Source organism: Hyperolius riggenbachi, chromosome 4 (assembly GCF_040937935.1).
Source record: "Hyperolius riggenbachi isolate aHypRig1 chromosome 4, aHypRig1.pri, whole genome shotgun sequence".
In the NCBI taxonomy this organism is placed as follows: Eukaryota; Metazoa; Chordata; class Amphibia; order Anura; family Hyperoliidae; genus Hyperolius; species Hyperolius riggenbachi.
Window position 1 is genome coordinate 29,760,806 of NC_090649.1, and position 19,449 is coordinate 29,780,254.

General features: G+C 44.3%; 2 protein-coding genes across 7 annotated transcripts in view; both read right to left on the bottom strand.

Annotated features, from left to right (window-relative positions):
- Nucleotides 1-19,449, bottom strand: part of LOC137570321 (snaclec trimecetin subunit beta-like) — a 902,833-nt gene that overhangs the window by 155,383 nt on the left and 728,001 nt on the right. The gene's annotated exons all lie outside the window — the stretch shown is intronic.
- Nucleotides 1-19,449, bottom strand: part of LOC137570319 (early activation antigen CD69-like) — a 180,117-nt gene that overhangs the window by 10,410 nt on the left and 150,258 nt on the right. For all 6 annotated transcript variants that reach the window (XM_068278963.1, XM_068278962.1, XM_068278961.1 and 3 more), the window contains one exon: nucleotides 2,791-2,897. In XM_068278963.1, coding sequence (XP_068135064.1) covers nucleotides 2,791-2,897 — 107 coding nt within the window. The remainder of the gene's footprint in view (nucleotides 1-2,790; nucleotides 2,898-19,449) is intronic.

A 19,449-nucleotide genomic window follows, 5' to 3' on the forward strand; every position in this document is an offset into this window, starting at 1 on the left:
GGATCTGACTACGGATCTGGGTGCTCCCACATATGTGAACGCAACGCCAGACAAGGAGCAAGTGAACAACCAGCAGTATATATACTCTAGGACCTTTCCAGGACCTCCCTAATTGCTGGTCCAATGGGAGCAGTGGAATTTGTCAGCTGACCCAGCTGGTCAGCCGACACCCTTCTAACTGCTATTTAAACTCTGCCTCTGTGCTCGCGCGCGTGTAAGTCTGAATCTTGGTGGACTATCAGTCCCAGCCACACCAGTACTGTTTTGCAATGTATCTAATGCGGGGGTCGCCTCTGATGTGGATTCCGCCGTTACCAATGCGGATTCCGCCGCACTGCCCATGCGGCATGCGGCGTTTTTTCCGCGTTGTGACGCCATGCTGGACGCGGAAACAGCCGCCTCACCTCGAGAGACGGCGGCTTTTCCGCGTTTCCTCACAGCTGTTCAGTCTTGCAATCAACTAGTTTCTGGAAAAATCTATCCTCTTAAAGTGGTCTGAAACTCCGAAATAACATTCAATAAAAATGTGTTTTCCTACTTTTTGTTATTCATACAGTTATATTTGCTTTTGTGCATAAATAATATTATCTGTTTACAAATTACAAGTTTCCAAAGTGTAGTTCATCATACCCTGAAACCTGCTATTGCATTTTATTCAAACTGCTTTTTATTATATATTAACATCTTCTAATTAGCTGTTCTGAGCTGTTTGTGTGCTTGAAGCACAGAGAGCTTCAGATAGCCTTTTCACTTGTTACACTGTGTTTACACACATGTATCAATATTGGGATGCAAACCAAGATACTGTTATCTCCAGTTTGGATGCAGATTTGAATCTGAACAGCAGGACTAAGTGCTTTGCTTAACCATTTTAGTGATTTGCTGCTTAAAAAAAAATCTGAGATAGTAGCTTTCAAGCTGTGAGGAATCTTTTAGAACAAAGTAGAAATGCTGATTTTCAGACCACTTTAAGAGACTTCCACTGGAATAAGTTCATCCTACCAGCTCCACCACTGTTTACAGACTCTGCCTCATCAGGCTACAGCCAGTGCTGGATGGGTCTATAAATAGAGTTAGTTGAATGGAACAGCTCTAGACAGACTGACCTCCCTGCAGACCCTCTTTATTCAAGACAGAAGACATCAAGCACCATGAGGAGAAATCTTCTCCAACAACAAGACAGGAGCCAGACTACAATCGAAATTAAAAGGAATCCGAGGTGTGAGACCTATGGAAGCTGCCATATTTATTTCCTTTTAAACACCAGTTACCTGGCATCCTGTCGATCTTTCTGGTCAGTAGGGTCTAAATCACACACCTGAAACAAAGATGCAGCTAATCTTGTCCGATTTGTCATAGACATTTTGATCTACATGCTTGTTCAGGGGCTAAGTATTAGGGGCGGAGGATAAGCAGGAAAGCCAGGCAATATGCATTATTTAAAAAAGAAACAAACATTTCAGTCTACATATCCTTCCCACCTCAGGTTCCCTTTAAAAAGGAAGATGAGGATCCCCAGAAAAGAACCCTTAAAGAGAACCTGAGGTGGATCTCGGGGGGCAGAGGGGACACAGAGCCATGTTCTCTGCCTAATGACATGGCTCTGTGTCCCCCAACCGTCGCACTCTGCCTCCCCCCCCCCCACTCTATAGCCGCTCGTATCTAGCAACAAGATTTGTCGCTAACACGGAGGTAAACAGAGGGGATAGGAATTCCCTGTTTAAAATGCCCGCCAGGGGCGTTCCTACAGGGTTTCCTGAGCTGCTCTCTCCCCCTGGCCGTGCCTCCTGCCGCTCCCCTGCCTCCCTGCACGCTATGAGAGACAACACAGTCTCTCAGCACAGCTACATGACCCAGAGGTCACCAAAGTGAAAGTGGGCTTCTGCACCCCATGGAAGCGGTGGGGAGGGGCGTTTTTTGCAGCTACCTGATCCGCTCAGCCCCTTCGGATCAGGTAGCCTGGTTTTGTTTTTTTACATTTTTGAGCCCACCTCAGGCTCTCTTTAAAAGATTTACGAGGTGAAAAGTAAAAAAAAAAATTCAGTACCTGCGTCTATTTTGAATCCATGGTGGATGCCATCCGCGCCCTCCGTTTACTTCCGCCGGGTCCCCGCTCTGTTACCGGTCCCTGGTCGGTTACCGACCCCATAGCCCGGGTAAATCTCTCATTCCTAAAGTAAAACGGCCGCTGGAGCGTGTGCGGCTGTGCAGGTCTAGGGCCTCCCCCGATCCACGCACAGGAGACAGCCTGTAGCAAGGACACGGCGGGAGGAGCCCTAGAGCTGCGCGGCCGCACACGCATCTATGCGGACTGCGCACCCGCGGTAAGCTCCAGCGGCCATTTTACTTGGGGAATGAGAGATTTACCTGGGCTATGGGGTCTGTAACCGACCAAAGCCGGTAACAGGGCGGGGACCCGGCGGAAGTAAACGGAGGGCGCGGATGGCGTTCTCTGTGGATTCAAAATAGACGCAGGTACTGAACTTTTTTTTTTACTTTTCACCTCATAAATCCTTTAAGACTTTTAGAAATGAAATACTACAAAAAACAATGTTGGCAAATGTGTGAGGGGTTTGTTGAAGACCTCTATGCACAGCAGGGGAGCGTATCTTGGATTGTAGGGCAAATAGACAGAGACAGGACATGAACCAAGCGAGTCAGGTACGAGGGTTCCATCTTCTCATTTAATTAGCTGACATTATATAAAAGATTCAGGCCAGGTTTCCATATCATTTATATTCTACAATGATCTGCAGCCCTGAGAACCCCCATGAAACAGTGTCCACTTACCCTTTATCTCCCGCCATGGTTGCATTGAGCCACACTGTAACTCCATTCTCCTCATAGGCTCCGATCCAGTGATCATCGCTGTATTTTTTAAAGCGTCTCATATTTTCCTGCAATAGAGAAAGTGTGATATTCAATACGCAGGACTACATTGGGGGCGACAGCGTAGACCAGACATGGGCAAACTCGGCCCTCCAGCTGTTAAGGAACTACAAGTCCCACAATGCATTTGCCTTTATGAGTCATGACTGTGGCTGTCAGACTTCTGCATTGCATTGTGGGACTTGTAGTTCCTTAACAGCTGGAGGGCCAAGTTTGCCCATCCCTGGCGTAGACTGACATACTGTATGTGTTAGCTTAAAGCCAACATTTCTGACACATTTCAGACGGTCTTTAAAGAGACACTGAAGCAAAACAAAAATATATGATATAGTGAATTGGTTGTGTACTATGAATAATTACTAGAAGATTAGCAGCAAAGAAAATATTCTCATATTTTTATTTTCAGGTATATAGTGTTTTTTCTAACATTGCATCATTCTATAATATGTGCAGATTACACAACACTCAGCATTCAAAATGAGTCTTTCAGAGCAGTCTGTGAACTAATGACCTCTCCTCTGGAAGAGAAAAAGTAAACAGTTCACTTACACTTGAGATAATAAAAGTCAGAAGACAGCCCTCTCCGCGACTTTGAAAGTCGTAGAGCTTATGGCTTGTTTGCATAGAGATAACAACTGGAGTTTCTTACTCTTCCTGTACTGGAAACAATTAGACTGATATATCTGATCTTAATGTTTTATTTCTTAGCTGTACTACACATACAAATCATAATATCATAATTTTTTTTCGCTACAGTGTCTCTTTAAAGGGAACCTGAAGTGAGAGGTATATGGAGGCTGCCATATTATTATTTTTGATTTATAAAGCGCCAACATATTCTGTGGTGCTGTACAAAGTAAAAAACAAACATGGGGTAAAAAATACAGACAATGGTGTACACCAAATATACAAAATACAGAATCGGTTCAAAGTACAGAATTGGTAATTACAGTGACAGAATGAATATGAATAACTGTGTAACAAAATCAAAATAAAAAAAGGGTGAGAGCCCTGCCCTTGTGAGCTTACAATCTAAAGGAATGGGGGGGGGGGGGGGGGCAAGAGGTGGGGTAGTATACAATATTCATACCTAGAGGTAGTGAGGTTTAGGATATCTAGTAGGAGTACAACTTGGCCAGAGGTCAGCAGGTGAACTGGCCCAAGGAAGAAGGTATGATTGATTGAAAAAATTGAGTTTTGGAGGGCACATTTAAAGATTTCAAAGGTTGGAGAGTGAAGGATGTGATGTGGCAGAGGATTCCAGAGAAGGGGTGAAGCATGTGAGAAATCTTGTATACGTGAATGTGAGGAGGTAATTCTAGAGGACAACAGCAGGTCATATGCAGATCTGAGATTGCGGTTGGGTTGGTATCTGGAAATTAGTGAGGATATGTACCGGGGAGAGAGATTGTGGAGAGCTTTGTAGATTAGGGTTAAGAGTTCGAACTGGATCCTCTGGTTAATTGGCAGGCAATGAAGAGCTTGACAGAGAGGAGCAGCAGAAGAAGAGGGAGTAGAAAGACGAATAAGACCAGCAGCTGAGTTCAGTACCGACTGGAGCGGGGCCAGTCTGTTAGAAGGTAGTCCACAAAGTAGTATGTTACAATAGTCCAGACGAGATATTATAAGAGCATGTATTAACATTTTAGTTGTGCTCTGGGTGAGAAAAGGTCGGATGTGGATAAGGTTTTGGAGTTGGTGATGACGAGCTGGTTAGGGAGTGAATGTGAGGAATAAAGGAGAAAGGAGTCAAATATTACCCCTAAGCACCGTGCTGGGAACTGAAGTTATAGGGGTATTATTAACATTTATTGTTATATCAAGCAGAGAAGTGGACAGAGACGGGGAAAGATGATTAGTCGTGTTTTCCTCATATTAAGTTGTAAGAAGCGAGAGGTCATGAAAGAGGATATAGCAGACAAGCAGTCAAGAACATGTGTGAAGAGGGAGTTAAAGTCTGGGGCCGAGAGGTACAGTGTGCATCATCTGCATATAAGTGGTATTGAAACCCAAATGAGTTGATTATTTTGCCAAGACCGTTCATGTAGATGGAAAACAGGAGGGGGCCAAGCACAGAGCCTTGAGTTACCTCCATAGATAAAAAATGGGGAGATGAGATCTAATCCTAGTAAGCCACTGTGAAAGACCTTACAAGGAGATATCTAGGAGAGAGAGTGAGACCCTTTATACCTATAGATTAAATGTCTGTAGGAGTAAGGTGTGGTCCACAGTATCAAACACTGATGACAGATCGAGAAGGATTAGTATGGAATAATAAAGTATGGAATAATGGCCTTAGGATTTAGAAATAAGATCATTGGCCACTTTAGTAAAGGCTGTTTCTGTGGAATGGTTAGAGAGAAAGCCAGACTCGAACTGATCAAGCAGGGAGTTAGCAGATAAAAATGGCTTAGTTCAGCATTTATATGGCGTTTCAGGAATTTTGGATGCAAATGGGAGAAAAGACACTGGGTGGTAGTTGGCGAGTGCGGTAGGATCTAGAGATAGATTTTTAAGTAGTGGTGTCACAAATGCCTTTTTGAGTGAGGATGGAAAGATGCCATTGGAGAGGGATAGGTTGAACAGTGATGTTACTACAGGGATGAAGGATGAGGAAAGCTGTGAAATGAGATGGGGGGGGAATAGGAGCCAAAGAACACGAGGTAAGAAGAGATTTGGAGATTAGAGAGGAAAGAGAATGTTAAGAGAGTGGAGAGAAAGCAGATAGAGAGCAGCCAAGAGGATAGATGTTGGTGGAATTAGATAGGCTGTATGGAAAAAGCCACTACAGATTTTGTTAATTTTTTCAGTGAAGTATGTTGCAAATCCTTCAGCTAATAAGCATAAAGAAAAAGGAGTGGGGGCGAGAAGGGAGTTAAAAGTGCTGAAAAAGCTCTTTTGATTATGGGATATGAAAGAAGGAAAAAACATGATTGTTTTGCAGAGGAGAGAACATTTCAAAAGTTGTTTTAGGCTTTTTTGGATGAAAAAAAGTCCTCATTTATGTTATCTCCAACTGTTTAGTAGCTTTGGTCAGCCTGATTTTAACTACTTTGGCCATTTGGATGTTGCTATTACATCCAAAAGGCTGCTGCTGCTGTGTTGCGTGCCGCCACTCGTTAGCCCAGAGATCAATGAATGGGAACACCGTTCCCATTCATTGATCGAAGTCCCCGTTAGAAAGACCAACGGGCTTCTTTCAGAAGTCCCGATCTTTCTAAAGAAAAAAAAAATGTTTCACCTCCTCCCTTCACTTCCTGTAAGAGAGAGTGAGCGTGAGAGTGAGCGTGAGAGAGAGTGTGAGAGAGTGTGTGTGTGTGTGTGTGTGTGTGTGTGTGAGTGTGAGTGTGAGTGAGTGAGAGAGAGAGAGAGAGAGAGAGAGAGAGAGAGAGAGAGAGAGAGAGAGAGTGTAAAACTACATCTACATACATTTTTTACAAAAATAAGTACAATTTATTACATTTAAAATTAACGGTTTACCCACCCTCCAAAAAATACCCAAATACAAAAAAAAAAAAAAAATTACAATAAAAAAATAACAAAAACACAAATAGTTACCTAAGGCCTCGTTCACATCATACGCACTTCCGTGGTGATATGGAAGCGCGTATGATGTGCTGAAACGCAGGAACGGCAGAAGAGCATAGACTGCCCTTCTACAGTTCACATCTTCTGCGCTGCGCAGCAGTACGATGTGCTGGGAAGCGTTAGCGTACTGCTGCATGTATTTTGCCCGGAAGCGCAGAGCTGATCCCATCACTGTCAAAGGATGGGATCAGCAGTGCAGCGGCGCAGTTGGCATGCGATCAGATGCGCTGCGTTCGCATCGCACGCCATCTGCGCTCCTCTGATGTGAATGAAGCCTAAGGGTCTGAACTTTAATATGCATGTGAAGAGGGAATATTACTATTATTTTTAAAATTGTAAGCTTGTAAATAGTGACGACGCAAAACTGAAACAATGCACCTTTATTTCCAAATAAAATATTGGCGCCATACATTGTGATAGGGGTATAATTTAAATGGTGTAATAACCAGGACAAATGGGCAAATAAAATGTGTGGGTTTTAATTATGGTAGCATGTATTTTAGCCACAAACCCTGAACAAGCATGAAGCAGATTAAAAGTATCTGACATTGTCTGATCTGGCTGGATTAGCTGCATGCTTGTTTTTGGTGTTATTCAGAAACTATTGCAGCCAATTAGACTAGCAGGACAGCCAGGCAACTGGTATTGATTAATGTTGGGCGAACACCTGGATGTTCGGGTTCGGGCCTAACAGGCCGAACATGGGCCAGATGTTCGGCATGTTCGGCCCGAACGCCGAACTCAATGGAAGTCAATGGGACCCCCGAACATGCCCATTTTGGGGGCCCTATGGGGTCGCAGGCATAAGGGGGGAGCATGCCCCGATCGCGGGGGGGGGGGGGTCGGAAATTCCCCCCACCCCCTCCGCTAGCGCTCCCCCCCTCTGCCCGCTTCCCCATAAAAAAAGTTTAAGGCAAGTTAAATAGTACTTGGTGGCTGGCCTGGCACTGGCAGTGGAGTGAGGAGGAGGAGGAGTCCGAGTAGCAGAGTGACGCGTTGAGGCCGGGCAGCGGGCGGTTCAGCGGTAGTACCCTTGTGGTAGTTCCACCCTTTCTCTGACCTCACGTCCTCTGCATACGACGGTACGCGTCACGCGTACCCTCGTATGCGTCATCACGTAGAGGACGTGAGGTCAGAGAAAGGGCGGAAGTACCACAAGGGTACTACTGCTGAACCGCCCGCTGCCCGGCCTCAACGCGTCACTCTGCTACTTGGACTCCTCCTCCTCCTCACTCCACTGCCAGTGCCAGGCCAGCCACCAAGTACTGTTTAACTTGCCTTAAACTTTTTTTATGGGGAAGCGGGCAGAGGGGGGAGCGCTAGCGGAGGGGGTGGGGGGAATTTCCGACCCCCCCGCGATCGGGGCATGCTCCCCCCTTATGCCTGCGACCCCATAGGGGGGCCGTATTGCGGCATGTTCGGGCGAACAGGGCCCTGTTCGGCCGAACAGGGGCCCTGTTCGGCGGCCATTCAGTAGTTCGGGGCGAACCCGAACTTAAAAGGCCGAACACCATCAGGTGTTCGGCCGAACTCGAACATCACCCGAACAGGGTGATGTTCTGCAGAACCCGAACAGTGGCGAACACTGTTCGCCCAACACTAGTATTGATTAAAAGGAAATATATATGGCAGCCTCCATATCCCTCTCACTTTAGGGGACCTTTAAAGTAGAGTGACCATATTTTTGTGGGTCCAACCTGGGACGGGGAGGGTGGCGTGGGGGGGGGGGGGGGGGGTGGCGCGCGTGCGTGTCGAAAAGTGGGGAGGACTGAGCGCGCAGCGGCAAAGACTGGGGGGGGGGGGTTGCGCGCCGCGCCGAAAAATGGGCGTGGCCATGACATTGTATGGGCGGAGCTAACGTAATGATGTAACAGCGAGGCATAAGAAAGCAGTGTTTACGCCATGATGTGGACAAACGAGACTTTGCATCATGGGTGTGCAGAAACTGTGTGATGCTAATAGTATACCGTAACCACAAAGCAGCAAACATAGCCATCTATGACCATTAAATAATAAATGTAGTAACAGTTACCCCGGACACCAGAAAATAAACGCAATAGGCAACATGTCAGCACAAAATAACCGCAATGCGGGCAACATGTCAGTACAAAATAAACGCAATGCGGGCAACATGTCGGTACAAAATAAACGCAATGCGGGCAAACATTTCACCAGAAAAGAAACGCACTGCGGGCAAACATTTCGCTAGAAAAGAAACGCACTGCGGGCAAACATTTCGCTAGAAAAGAAACAATGCGGGCAAACATTTCACCAGAAAAGAAACGCACTGCGGGCAAACATTTCGCTAGAAAAGAAACAATGCGGGCAAACATTTCACCAGAAAAGAAACGCAATGCGGGCAAACATTTCGCTAGAAAAGAAACAATGCGGGCAAACATTTCGCTAGAAAAGAAACAATGCGGGCAAACATTTCGCTAGAAAAGAAACAATGCGGGCAAACATTTCACCAGAAAAGAAACAATGCGGGCAAACATTTTGCTAGAAAAGAAACAATGCGGGCAACCATTTCGCTAGAAAAGAAACGCAATGCGGGCAAACATTTCGCTAGAAAAGAAACAATGCGGGCAAACATTTCACCTGGAAAAGAAACCTAATGCGGGCAAACATTTCACCTGGAAAAGAAAGCATTTACTCACCTGGCAGAAGTGTCCGGCCTCTGGCGCGCTGCTCCGTCCCGGGACCGTCTTGTTCCTCCTGCTCTTCTCTTCCGCGCTGACAGGGCTACGGCAAGATGGCGCCCGAAGCCCTGTATTGGAGACACAAATAGGTCTCCAGTACAGGGCTTCGGCAGCCATCTTGCCGTAGCCCTGCTCGCCTGCCGGTGTCGGAAACAGACACCGGAAGAGGAGGCTGGAGCGGGGCTGCAGGCAATGAACTGGCACGGCGTCTATAGACGCCGCTGCCAGTTCATTGAGGAGAGAGTGGCCAGAGTCCCGAGGCCGGGACGTCCCGCTGCTGAAAGCGGGACGTTTCCCGGGACCTCATTAAGCCTGGGACAGCGGACCCCGAATCCGGGACGTGTCCCGGGCAATCCGGGACGTCTGGTCACTCTATTTAAAGAGAATCTGTATTGTTAAAATCGCACAAAAGTAAACATACCAGTGCGTTAGGGGACATCTCCTATTACCCTCTGTCACAATTTAGCCGCTCCTCGCCGCATTAAAAGTGGTTAAAAACTGTTTTAAAAAGTTTGTTTATAAACAAACAAAATGGCCACCAAAACAGGAAGTAGGTTGATGTACAGTATGTCCACACATAGAAAATACATTCATACACAAGCAGGCTGTATACAGCCTTCCTTTTGAATCTCAAAAGATCATTTGTGTGTTTCTTTCCCCCTGCAGCTATCTTCCACTGAAGTGTCAGGCTGTTTCCTCCTGCAGAGTGCAGACAGCTCTGCCTGTATGTAATTCCTCAGTATGTGAAAGCCCAGCCAGCTCAGAGGAGGATTTATCCAGCTTGTAAAAGATAAGAGAGAAGAGAGAAGCTGCCCTAATCTAAATTATACACAGGCAGTGTGCAGAGAGGGGCCTGGAGGGGGGAGATGCATCACAGAACCACAACACTGAAGAACATGGCAGCCTTCCAGACACAGGCTGACAAGTCTGACAAGAGAGAGATAAGTTGATTTATTACAGAGATGGTAATAGTAGAACGTGCTGCAGTAAGCCAGAACACATTAGAATAGCTTTTGGAACTTGTAGGATGATAAAAAAGAGGATGCAATTTTTGTTACGGAGTCTCTTTAAAGCAGTGTTACCCAACCCTGTCCTCAAGGTCCACCAACAGTGCATGTTTTCTGGAAATCCACAGAGGTAACTCTGCTGAGACACTAATTATTTCACCTAAGCATGTTTGTGGGTTTCTGCAAAACATGCACTGCTGGTGGGCCTTTAACACAGGGTTGGGGAACTCTGTTTTAAAGGAAGAGTTAAACCATAAACCCACCCCTTCTACTGTGGTGCTCGAATGGCTGTGAACTCTTTTCAATATGTTTATATGAATGTGACCTAAAACATTCTTCTGATATTTAAAGAGACTCTGTAACAAAATTTTGAGCCTTATTTCTTCTATCCTATAAGTTCCTATACCTGTTCTAATGTGCTCTGGCTTACTGCAGCCTTTCCTAGTTGCACAGTGGCTGTATTATCTCTGTTATATGATCTAATCTTCTCTCCTCTGTCAGGCTCAGACACTCAGGCTGAAATGTGCTGTGCTGCTTGTTATAGGATAGAAGCTATACACACCCTCTCCAGGCCCCCTGCACACTCTGTATGACTCGCACACTGAGCTCCTCTCAGCCTATCACATGCCATGTCTTTTGTTTGTAAACACTGCATAAAAATGGCAACTACAAGCCAGGATTGCAGCAGGGAGTGGCCGAAATAGCACAAAGGGGCCCAGGAGAACATAATGAATAGAATGGTATGCTTTTTATTGTAAACATTTTACAGTACAGATTATCTTTAAGCATGTCCTAAAAGTATATTGAGAAATCCTAAACAAAAAAAAAAAAGCTTACAGGGCTTCTCCAAGTAGTTATGCCTCTAACCCCAAGTCTCCCTATTAGTCTATAGTGTGATAAGGAAATATCTGGACCTCAGATCCCTTCATGGTCACACTTTGTCTCCACGTTTCTGTAGCCTGTATCTCTGGCACTACTGACTGACTGACTGGAGATACAGCTATCACGGGACTTTTGGCTGTGTGTTTTCTGTGACCACCTTGTGTGTGACCACTTTCCATTGCAAGGCAGCACGGTGGCGTAGTGGTTAGCTCTCTCGCCTTGCAGCGCTGGGTCCCTGGTTCGAATCCCAGCCAGGGCACTATCTGCAAAGAGTTTGTATGTTCTCTCTGTGTCTGTGTGGGTTTCCTCCGGGCACTCCGGTTTCCTCCCACATTCCAAAAACATACTGATAAGTTAATTGGCTCCCCCTAAAAATTGGCCCTAGACTACAGTACTTACACTACATAATATAGACATATGGCAATGGTAGGGATTAGTTTGTGAGTTCCTTTGAGGGACAGTTAGTGACAAGATATATATATACCCTGTACAGCGCTGCGTAATATGTCAGCACTAAATAATAATAATAATAATAATAATTGCTCATGTCTGTGACGGGCACCTTTAGGGCCCGTTTCCACTTGTGCCGCACGCATCAAAGAGATGCGTGCCGGCACTTCCAGGTGTGCGGGATCGCAGGCGAATCCCATCAGCCGTGCCATGCATGGCTATGGGATTCGCTGCCTCCCGAGCAAATTCTGAGGGGTTCTGGCCGAATCGCTACCGCAAGCGATTCGGCCGGCAGCACCATAGTCCCCTATGGCAGAGTTTCCCCGCGCGATTTGCCTGCGGGGAAAACTCTGCGGAATCGCAGCGGTTTCCGTATAAGTGGAAACGGGCCCTTACTGCTGCCTGGCCTGTCCCTTAGCTAAGTATATGTCTTATAACCTACGCTTCGCCCGGCTTCAACTTAAGCAAAAAGGCATGTTCTTCAAAATAATGCATTGACCTCAATTCTAGTAGGGTTATCAAACAAATTACCTCATGTGAGGTAATTTACCTCATGAGGTAATGACATTTAGCAATTCTGGTAGATTTTAGTCATGTTTTACCTCTTTTACAAAATTAAGTTAATTCATGAGGTAATTTGGATTAATTTTACTAAAAATTGCTATTCTCATGGAAATTAGGGGGCATGTTAGCACATAATTTACTGATCAGACCTGCCTGTACCTGGAGGTAAAGTCAATTTGTATGAATTTTGCAGTTTTTAGTGGAATTCCTATTTCTGTTTTAGTGTCGCTCCTATGCAGGCTGTGTAATAGAAAAGAATAGTAGAAATAAAACTCCAAATATTTTTTTTTTTTTTTTAAATAAGGGATGCCTATAAATATACTTTTCATAGGTTGCTACATAATCAAAAAATAAACCTCCCCCCCCCCCCCCCCCTCTTCCTCTTAAAAAAAAAAATCTTCCAAAGACTATCCTAACATATGGAAGACAATTACCACTTCAGCCTTTAGTGTTTTTTCACCTTATGCATCCGAGCAATTTTCACCTCTCATTCATTCACCAATAACTTTATCACTAATTATCACAATGAAATAATCTATATCTTGTTTTTTCCACCATCAATCAGGCTTTCTTTGGGTGGTACATTTTGCTAAGAAATATTTTATTCTAAATGCATTTCAACGGGAATATTAAGAGAAAAATTGAAAAAATTCATGATTTGTCAGTTTTCGGCCGTTATAGCTTTAAAATAATACATGCTATCATAATTAAAACTCACGTATATTATTTGCCCTGGTTATTACACCATTTAAATTATGTCCCTATCACATTGTATGGCGGCAATATTTTATTTTGAAATAAAGGTGCATTTTTTTTCAGTTTGGCGTCCATCACCTTTTACAAACTTATAATTTAAAAATTGTTAGTAATTTAACCTCTTGACATGCATATTAAAAAAGTTTAGACCCTTAGGTAACTATTTATGTTTTTTTTTAATTGTAATTTTTTTCTAATTAAAATTTTTATTTAAATATTTTTGGGTGTGTGGGAGGTAAACAGTTAATTTTAAATGTAAAAATGTCTATTCATTTTAATAAAAAATGTATGTAGATGTAGTTTTACATCAATGAAACGACAGTACCCTTTACCAAATTTCTTAAAAATGTCATTAACAAAAATAAAACGGGATTCAAAATCTGCCATAAAAACATTCGCCAATGTGGGGGCATAAGGTGCCCCCATTGGGACTCCTTTTACTTGCAAGGCATACACAGGCTGATCGATTGGTTGAAAACTTTGTTGCAAGGGGATATGAAAGAAAGGAAGTAGTTAATGCAGCATTAATGGTGGAAAAAATGGATAGAAGGATCTTGAGACAGAAGCAACAGAAAGAAAAAAATGAAGGCAGTTGTACAGTTCATATCTACATTTGACAATCACACCCAGTTGGTAAGAAAGAGCATACTTGATAACTGGTCATTGATAGAGGCAGATCCAGTATTATCTAAGGTATTCCATTCTCCCCCTAGATTTGTATACAGAAAAGGTAAAAGTATCCGCGATATGCTAGGCCGGGCTGATATAAAAAAAGTTTGAAACAGACGTTGACATTTTTACCAAAGAAAAATGGTACATTCCCATGCTTAAAGAGAAACTCCAACCTAGAATTGAACTTTATCCCAATCAGTAGCTGATACCCCCTTTTACATGAGAAATATACAGATTTTCACAAACAGACCATCAGGGGGCGCTGTATGACTGATTTTGTGCTGAAACCCCTCCCACAAGAAGCTCTGAGTACCGCAGTACTCTGGGCAAACGGCCACAATGTAACAATGTTCACAGACAGGAAATGGCTGTTTACAGCTGTCTGCAACAGCCAAAACAGCTAGGAGCAGCTACTTAACCTGCCCACAGTAAAAATGGCACCATGTAATAAATGTCAGAATGTAAATCTGGGAGATGAAAGATTTTACAATGAGCAAACACTGACTAAATCATTTATACATAATTATCCTATTTTGGTTCCTGGACGTAGAAACTACGTCCAGGAACCATGCGCGCTACCGCGGCCGATCCCGCGCGTGCACGCGCACTCCCGGCCGCGGATTCGGTAGCCAGGGAATCAATGTATCGGGCTATGGTGCCCGATCACTGATTCCTCTCCCCCGCTGAAAATGCGACAGCTTCTCTCGGAAGCTGCGCCTTTTCTGGCCGTTCCCTCCCCGATGCGTCACTCTAAGCGTGTGTTACGCTTAGAGTGACGTCATGTAAACAAACTCATGGCCGCCATCTTGTGGCCAAAAAGTAATACTGCAACTGAAAGTAAAAATAAATTAAAATGAACACACATTTACATTATAAGTCTATTGTTTACCTCCCACCCTCCCAAAACTACCCAAATAAAATGTTTACTATAAAAAAAAAAAAAACACTACAATAATAAAAAAAAAAACATGTAAATATTTACCTAAGGGTCTAAACTTTTTAAATATCAATGTAAAGATGAAATATTTCTATATTTTTTTTATTTTAAACTTGTTAATAGTGATAGATGCAAAATGGAAAAAATGCACCTTTATTTCCAAATAAAATATTGTCGCCATACATTGTGATAGGGACATAATTTTAACGGTGTAATAACCGGGACATATGGGCAAATACAATACGTGAGTTTTAATTATGGAGGCATGTATTATTTTAAAACTATAATGGCTGAAAACTGAGAAATAATGAATTTTTCCATTTTTTTCTTATTCTTCCTGTTAAAATGCGTTTACAGTAAAGTGGCTCTTAGCAAAATGTACCCCCCAAAGAAAGCCTAATTGGTGGCGGAAAAAACAAGATATAGATCAGTTCATTGTGATAAGTAGTGATAAAGTTATAGGCTAATGAATGGGAGGTGAACATTTCTCACGTGAAATGGACGGAACCTGAATGGGTTAAGGTAAAAATGAAGCACTTTTTTTACTATATTATTTTCACTGGAGTTCCTCTTTAAGTTGTCAAAATTGTGGGATCATTGTCAAAGGGGACCACATAACTCATCCCACAAGGGGCACGCCCATTAAGGTTAATGGTAATTTTTCCTGTGTAACCCCAAATGTCATTTATTTTCCTAAATGTCCCTGTGGGATGGGCTATGTTGGACAAACCTCTAGACCCGTCAGAGTAAGGATTAATGAAGATAGTAGTGACATAAGATTATACAGGAAGTACATCAATGACCCTGAATTTTTTTTTTACATCAATGACCCTGAAATTTTTTTTTACTCTACCGTAGGTAAACATTTTTATGATTGCAACCACATGGTGAGCGAATTAAGATGGTGTGTATTGGAGAAAGTCACAGCTGGAGAAGGAATGGACAATGAAACAACCCTCCTTAGAAGGGAAAGTAGATGGATCAGTAGGTTAAACACTCTGGTCCCAGATGGACTTAAGGTGAACCTCCGGACTAAAAATCGACTCAGCAGCACTGAAAAGGCCTGGTGTTTCTTTAACAGTTTCACAGCATCAGAACTTTGTTTCTCTTATCCAAGCCTCATTTTAGCTGCACAGAAGAAAACTACCCAGGCATTTTTCCCCTGATACTGTGCAAAGCATGATGGGATTTCTGATGTTGTTGTTCTCGTTCTGCTGTTTTGATGCAATTTTTTTTGTTTTACATTTTGAATTTGACATTTGAAGCCTGGTGTGTGCAGCTGGGAGGGGTTATCAGGATACAGGACAGTTGGAATTGTGTCTTATGCTCCCTGTCACCTCCTTTCAACCAAAAAGATGGCTGCCCCCATGACAAAGATGGCAGCCCCCATGACAAAGATGGCAGCCCCCATGAATCACAAACATTTGCCTGTTCTTTTAAAACAGGGTGGGTAAAAAAATTATATTACCTATCTATTCTAATTAACATAACTAATGTAACTTAATGACAGTATAGGCTGAAGTTCCCCTTTAATGAGGATTGGAATTTAAGATGTTTTTTGTGACCTACTGTATTCCATGTGCTGTTGCTTTAAATCTCTCTAATTAAGAATGTGCCCGCCTTTAGGGGTGTGTTTTAAGACGCAATTTGTGATTTATATGTGAGTTTTTACTCAGTGTGTGTAACACTTGATAAAGGCGCAGGCTAAAATGTCGTGTGTTTGTTCTATTACTATGGTACAATAAACAATCATTTTTGCACAAATCCAGGTGGAGACCCAGTCGTCTTGTCTTTGCTGCAGTGTATGTTACACACCTAAGAGGGATCCAGGTGTGGACTGGTCGACTCCCTGGTACACTCATCACCTTGCGGTAGAGCTGAGGGATCACTTTCCTTTTAGTCCACCGTCTTGATCCAATTCCAAGTAACATAATTTGCATTAAGTTTACATGCAGGCCAAAATAATAAGCATCTCATTGCCATTAGTGGCAATTAATGGCATATTTTGGCGTTTATTTGCAACTACAGTCCCTGTTTTGAAGTCCCCCAAGTGACATGTCCCTTAGGAACACTGAGGAATAGCCGTATTTAACCAGTTCAAGTTCCTGGACATTTATTAAATGTCTAGGAATTAAAGTGCGCACTCCAGTACATGCACGTGAGTGTGCACATCATCAAAACTTGTGCACGCGTGCCCACCCATTCAAAAGTGAATGCCTGCTGCAATCATTAAAGAGAACCCGAGGTGGGTTTGAAGAATATTATCTGCACACAGAGGCTGGATCTGCCTATACAGCCCAGCCTCTGTTGCTATCCCAAACCCCCCTAAGGTCCCCCTGCACTCTGCAATCCCTCATAAATCACAGCCATGCTGCTGACAAACAGCTTGTCAGAGCTGGCTGTGTTTATCTCTATAGTGTCAGTCTGCTGCTCTCCCCGCCTCCTGCAGAACTCCGGTCCCCGCCTGCATCCCTTCCCTCTTTTCTGATTGGAGGGAAGGGACAGGGGCAGGGACCAGAGCTATGCAGGAGGTGGGGGAGCAGGTGAGACTGACACTACAGATGTAAACACAGCCTCACAGCACGGCTGTGATTTATGAGGGATTGCAGAGTGCAGGGGGACCTTAGTGGGGTTTGGGATAGCAACATAGGCTTGGCTGTATAGGCAGATCCAGCCTCTGTATGCAGATAACATTCTTTAAACACACCTCGGGTTCTCTTTAAAGGATAAGAAAAAAAAAGTTTAAGAAAATAAAAGTGTAAAAAACAATGGCAAATGGACTCCTTAATGCAGATGTAAACATTTGCACAGCAGATAAGGAAAACCCACATAGGCTTCAATTCATCAAAGGTTGTTCAATTAAAAAAAAAAAAAACTCAAGTAGGAAAAATACCGCATTAGGTATTTTAGACTTTTGTTTGCTAATTCATCAAGATTTTCACAGGTTTGGTAGAAGTTTGGTAATTTAACAAAAAAATGGGCTTCAATTCACAAAAACCTGTTTGGTAACAGCAGAGCAATGTGGAGCTGTCTCTGTGTTGTTACATGCTGTTCCGTGCAGTGACGGTATTAAAATAGTAAAAGGTATCCCCAACATCCCTTTAGAATTCACATGTAACGATTGGTGTCAGCAATAACAGAGTTCTGATTATTAGGTGATCTGCAGTATCACCTATAATGCAAATATATACCTGATTATATGGTGATCTGCAGAATCACCTATAATACAGATATACAAGAGCTGAGGAGGCAACCAATAGCAATGAGTGTAGATAGGTGTAGTGCTTGGTGCAACAATAGTACTGATAGATATGACTATGCCACACCAGAGGAGCTGGTGGGCACTAACAGTACTAGACCCCTCACCAGAGACTAGGGCCCTCTGGTGAGAGTAGAGTGGTCAGACTAGCAGAGTTTGGCAACAGGCTGGCAGATACGGTACAAAGTCAGAAAGCAAAGACAAGAAGGTTATAGCAGGCAGAGTCGGCAACAAGATCAGATGGGTAGAAGCAGTGGCGTAGCTACAAACCTCTGGGCCCCGATGCGGAATCTGGATGTGGGCCCCCCCCCCGGCAACAACAGCCCCCCCTCCCCCGGCAACACCCGACGGATGCACACACATATCAAAATCCCTATAGCCAGCTATAGGTACCCCCAGTATAGGTAGTCAGGCATAGGTAAGCCAGTATAGTTGCCCCCGGTATAGGTGAGATAGGCAGGCGCTGCCGGTATAAGTTAGATAGATAGGTGCCCCCAGTACAGGTTAGCTAGGTGGGTGCCTCTAATATATGTAGCCAGAATAGTTGCCCCCAGCGTAGGTTAGATAGGTAGGTGCCCCCAGTATAGGTTAGTTAGGTAGGTGCCTCCAATATAGGTAGCCAGTTTAGTTGCCACCTGTATAGGCTAGCTAGGTGCCCCCAATACAGGTTAGATAAGTAAGTGCCCCCAGTATAGGTTAGATAGGTAGGTGCCCCCAGTATAAATTAGATTAGGTTGGTGCCCCCTAGTATAGGTTAGATGAGGTAGCTGCCCCCCAGGATAGATTAGGTAGCTTCCCCCCAGGATAGATTAGGTAGCTGCCCCCCAGGATAGATTAGGTAGCTGCCCCCCAGGATAGATTAGGTAGCTGCCCCCCAGTATAGGTTAGATTAGGTAGCTGCCCCCCAGGATAGATTAGGTAGCTGCCCCCCAGGATAGATTAGGTAGCTGCCCCCCAGTATAGGTTAGATTAGGTAGCTGCCCCCCAGGATAGGTTAGATTAGGTAGCTGCCCCCAGGATAGATTAGGTAGCTGCCCCCCAGGATAGATTAGGTAGCTGCCCCCCAGGATAGATTAGGTAGCTGCCCCCCAGGATTAGGTTAGAATAGGTAGGTGCCCCCCAGGATAGATTAGGTAGCTGCCCCCCAGGATAGATTAGGTAGCTGCCCCCCAGGATTAGGTTAGAATAGGTAGGTGCCCCCCAGGATAGATTAGGTAGCTGCCCCCCAGGATAGATTAGGTAGCTGCCCCCCAGGATTAGGTAGCTGCCCCCCAGGATAGATTAGGTAGCTGCCCCCAGGATAGATTAGGTAGGTACCCCCCAGTATAAGTTAGATTAGGTAGCTGCCCCCCCAGAATAGATTAGGTAGCTGCCCCCCAGGATAGATTAGGTAGGTGCCCCCCAGTATAGGTTAGATTAGGTAGCTGCCCCCAGGATTAGGTTAGATTAGGTAGCTGCCCCCCAGGATAGATTAGGTAGCTGCCCCCAGGATAGATTAGGTAGGTACCCCCCAGTATAAGTTAGATTAGGTAGCTGCCCCCCCAGAATAGATTAGGTAGCTGCCCCCCAGGATAGATTAGGTAGGTGCTCCCCAGTATAGGTTAGATTAGGTAGCTGCCCCCAGGATTAGGTTAGATTAGGTAGCTGCCCCCCAGGATAGATTAGGTAGCTGCCCCCAGTATAGATTAGGTAGGTGCCCCCCAGTATAGGTTAGATTAGGTAGGTGCCCCCCAGGATAGATTAGGT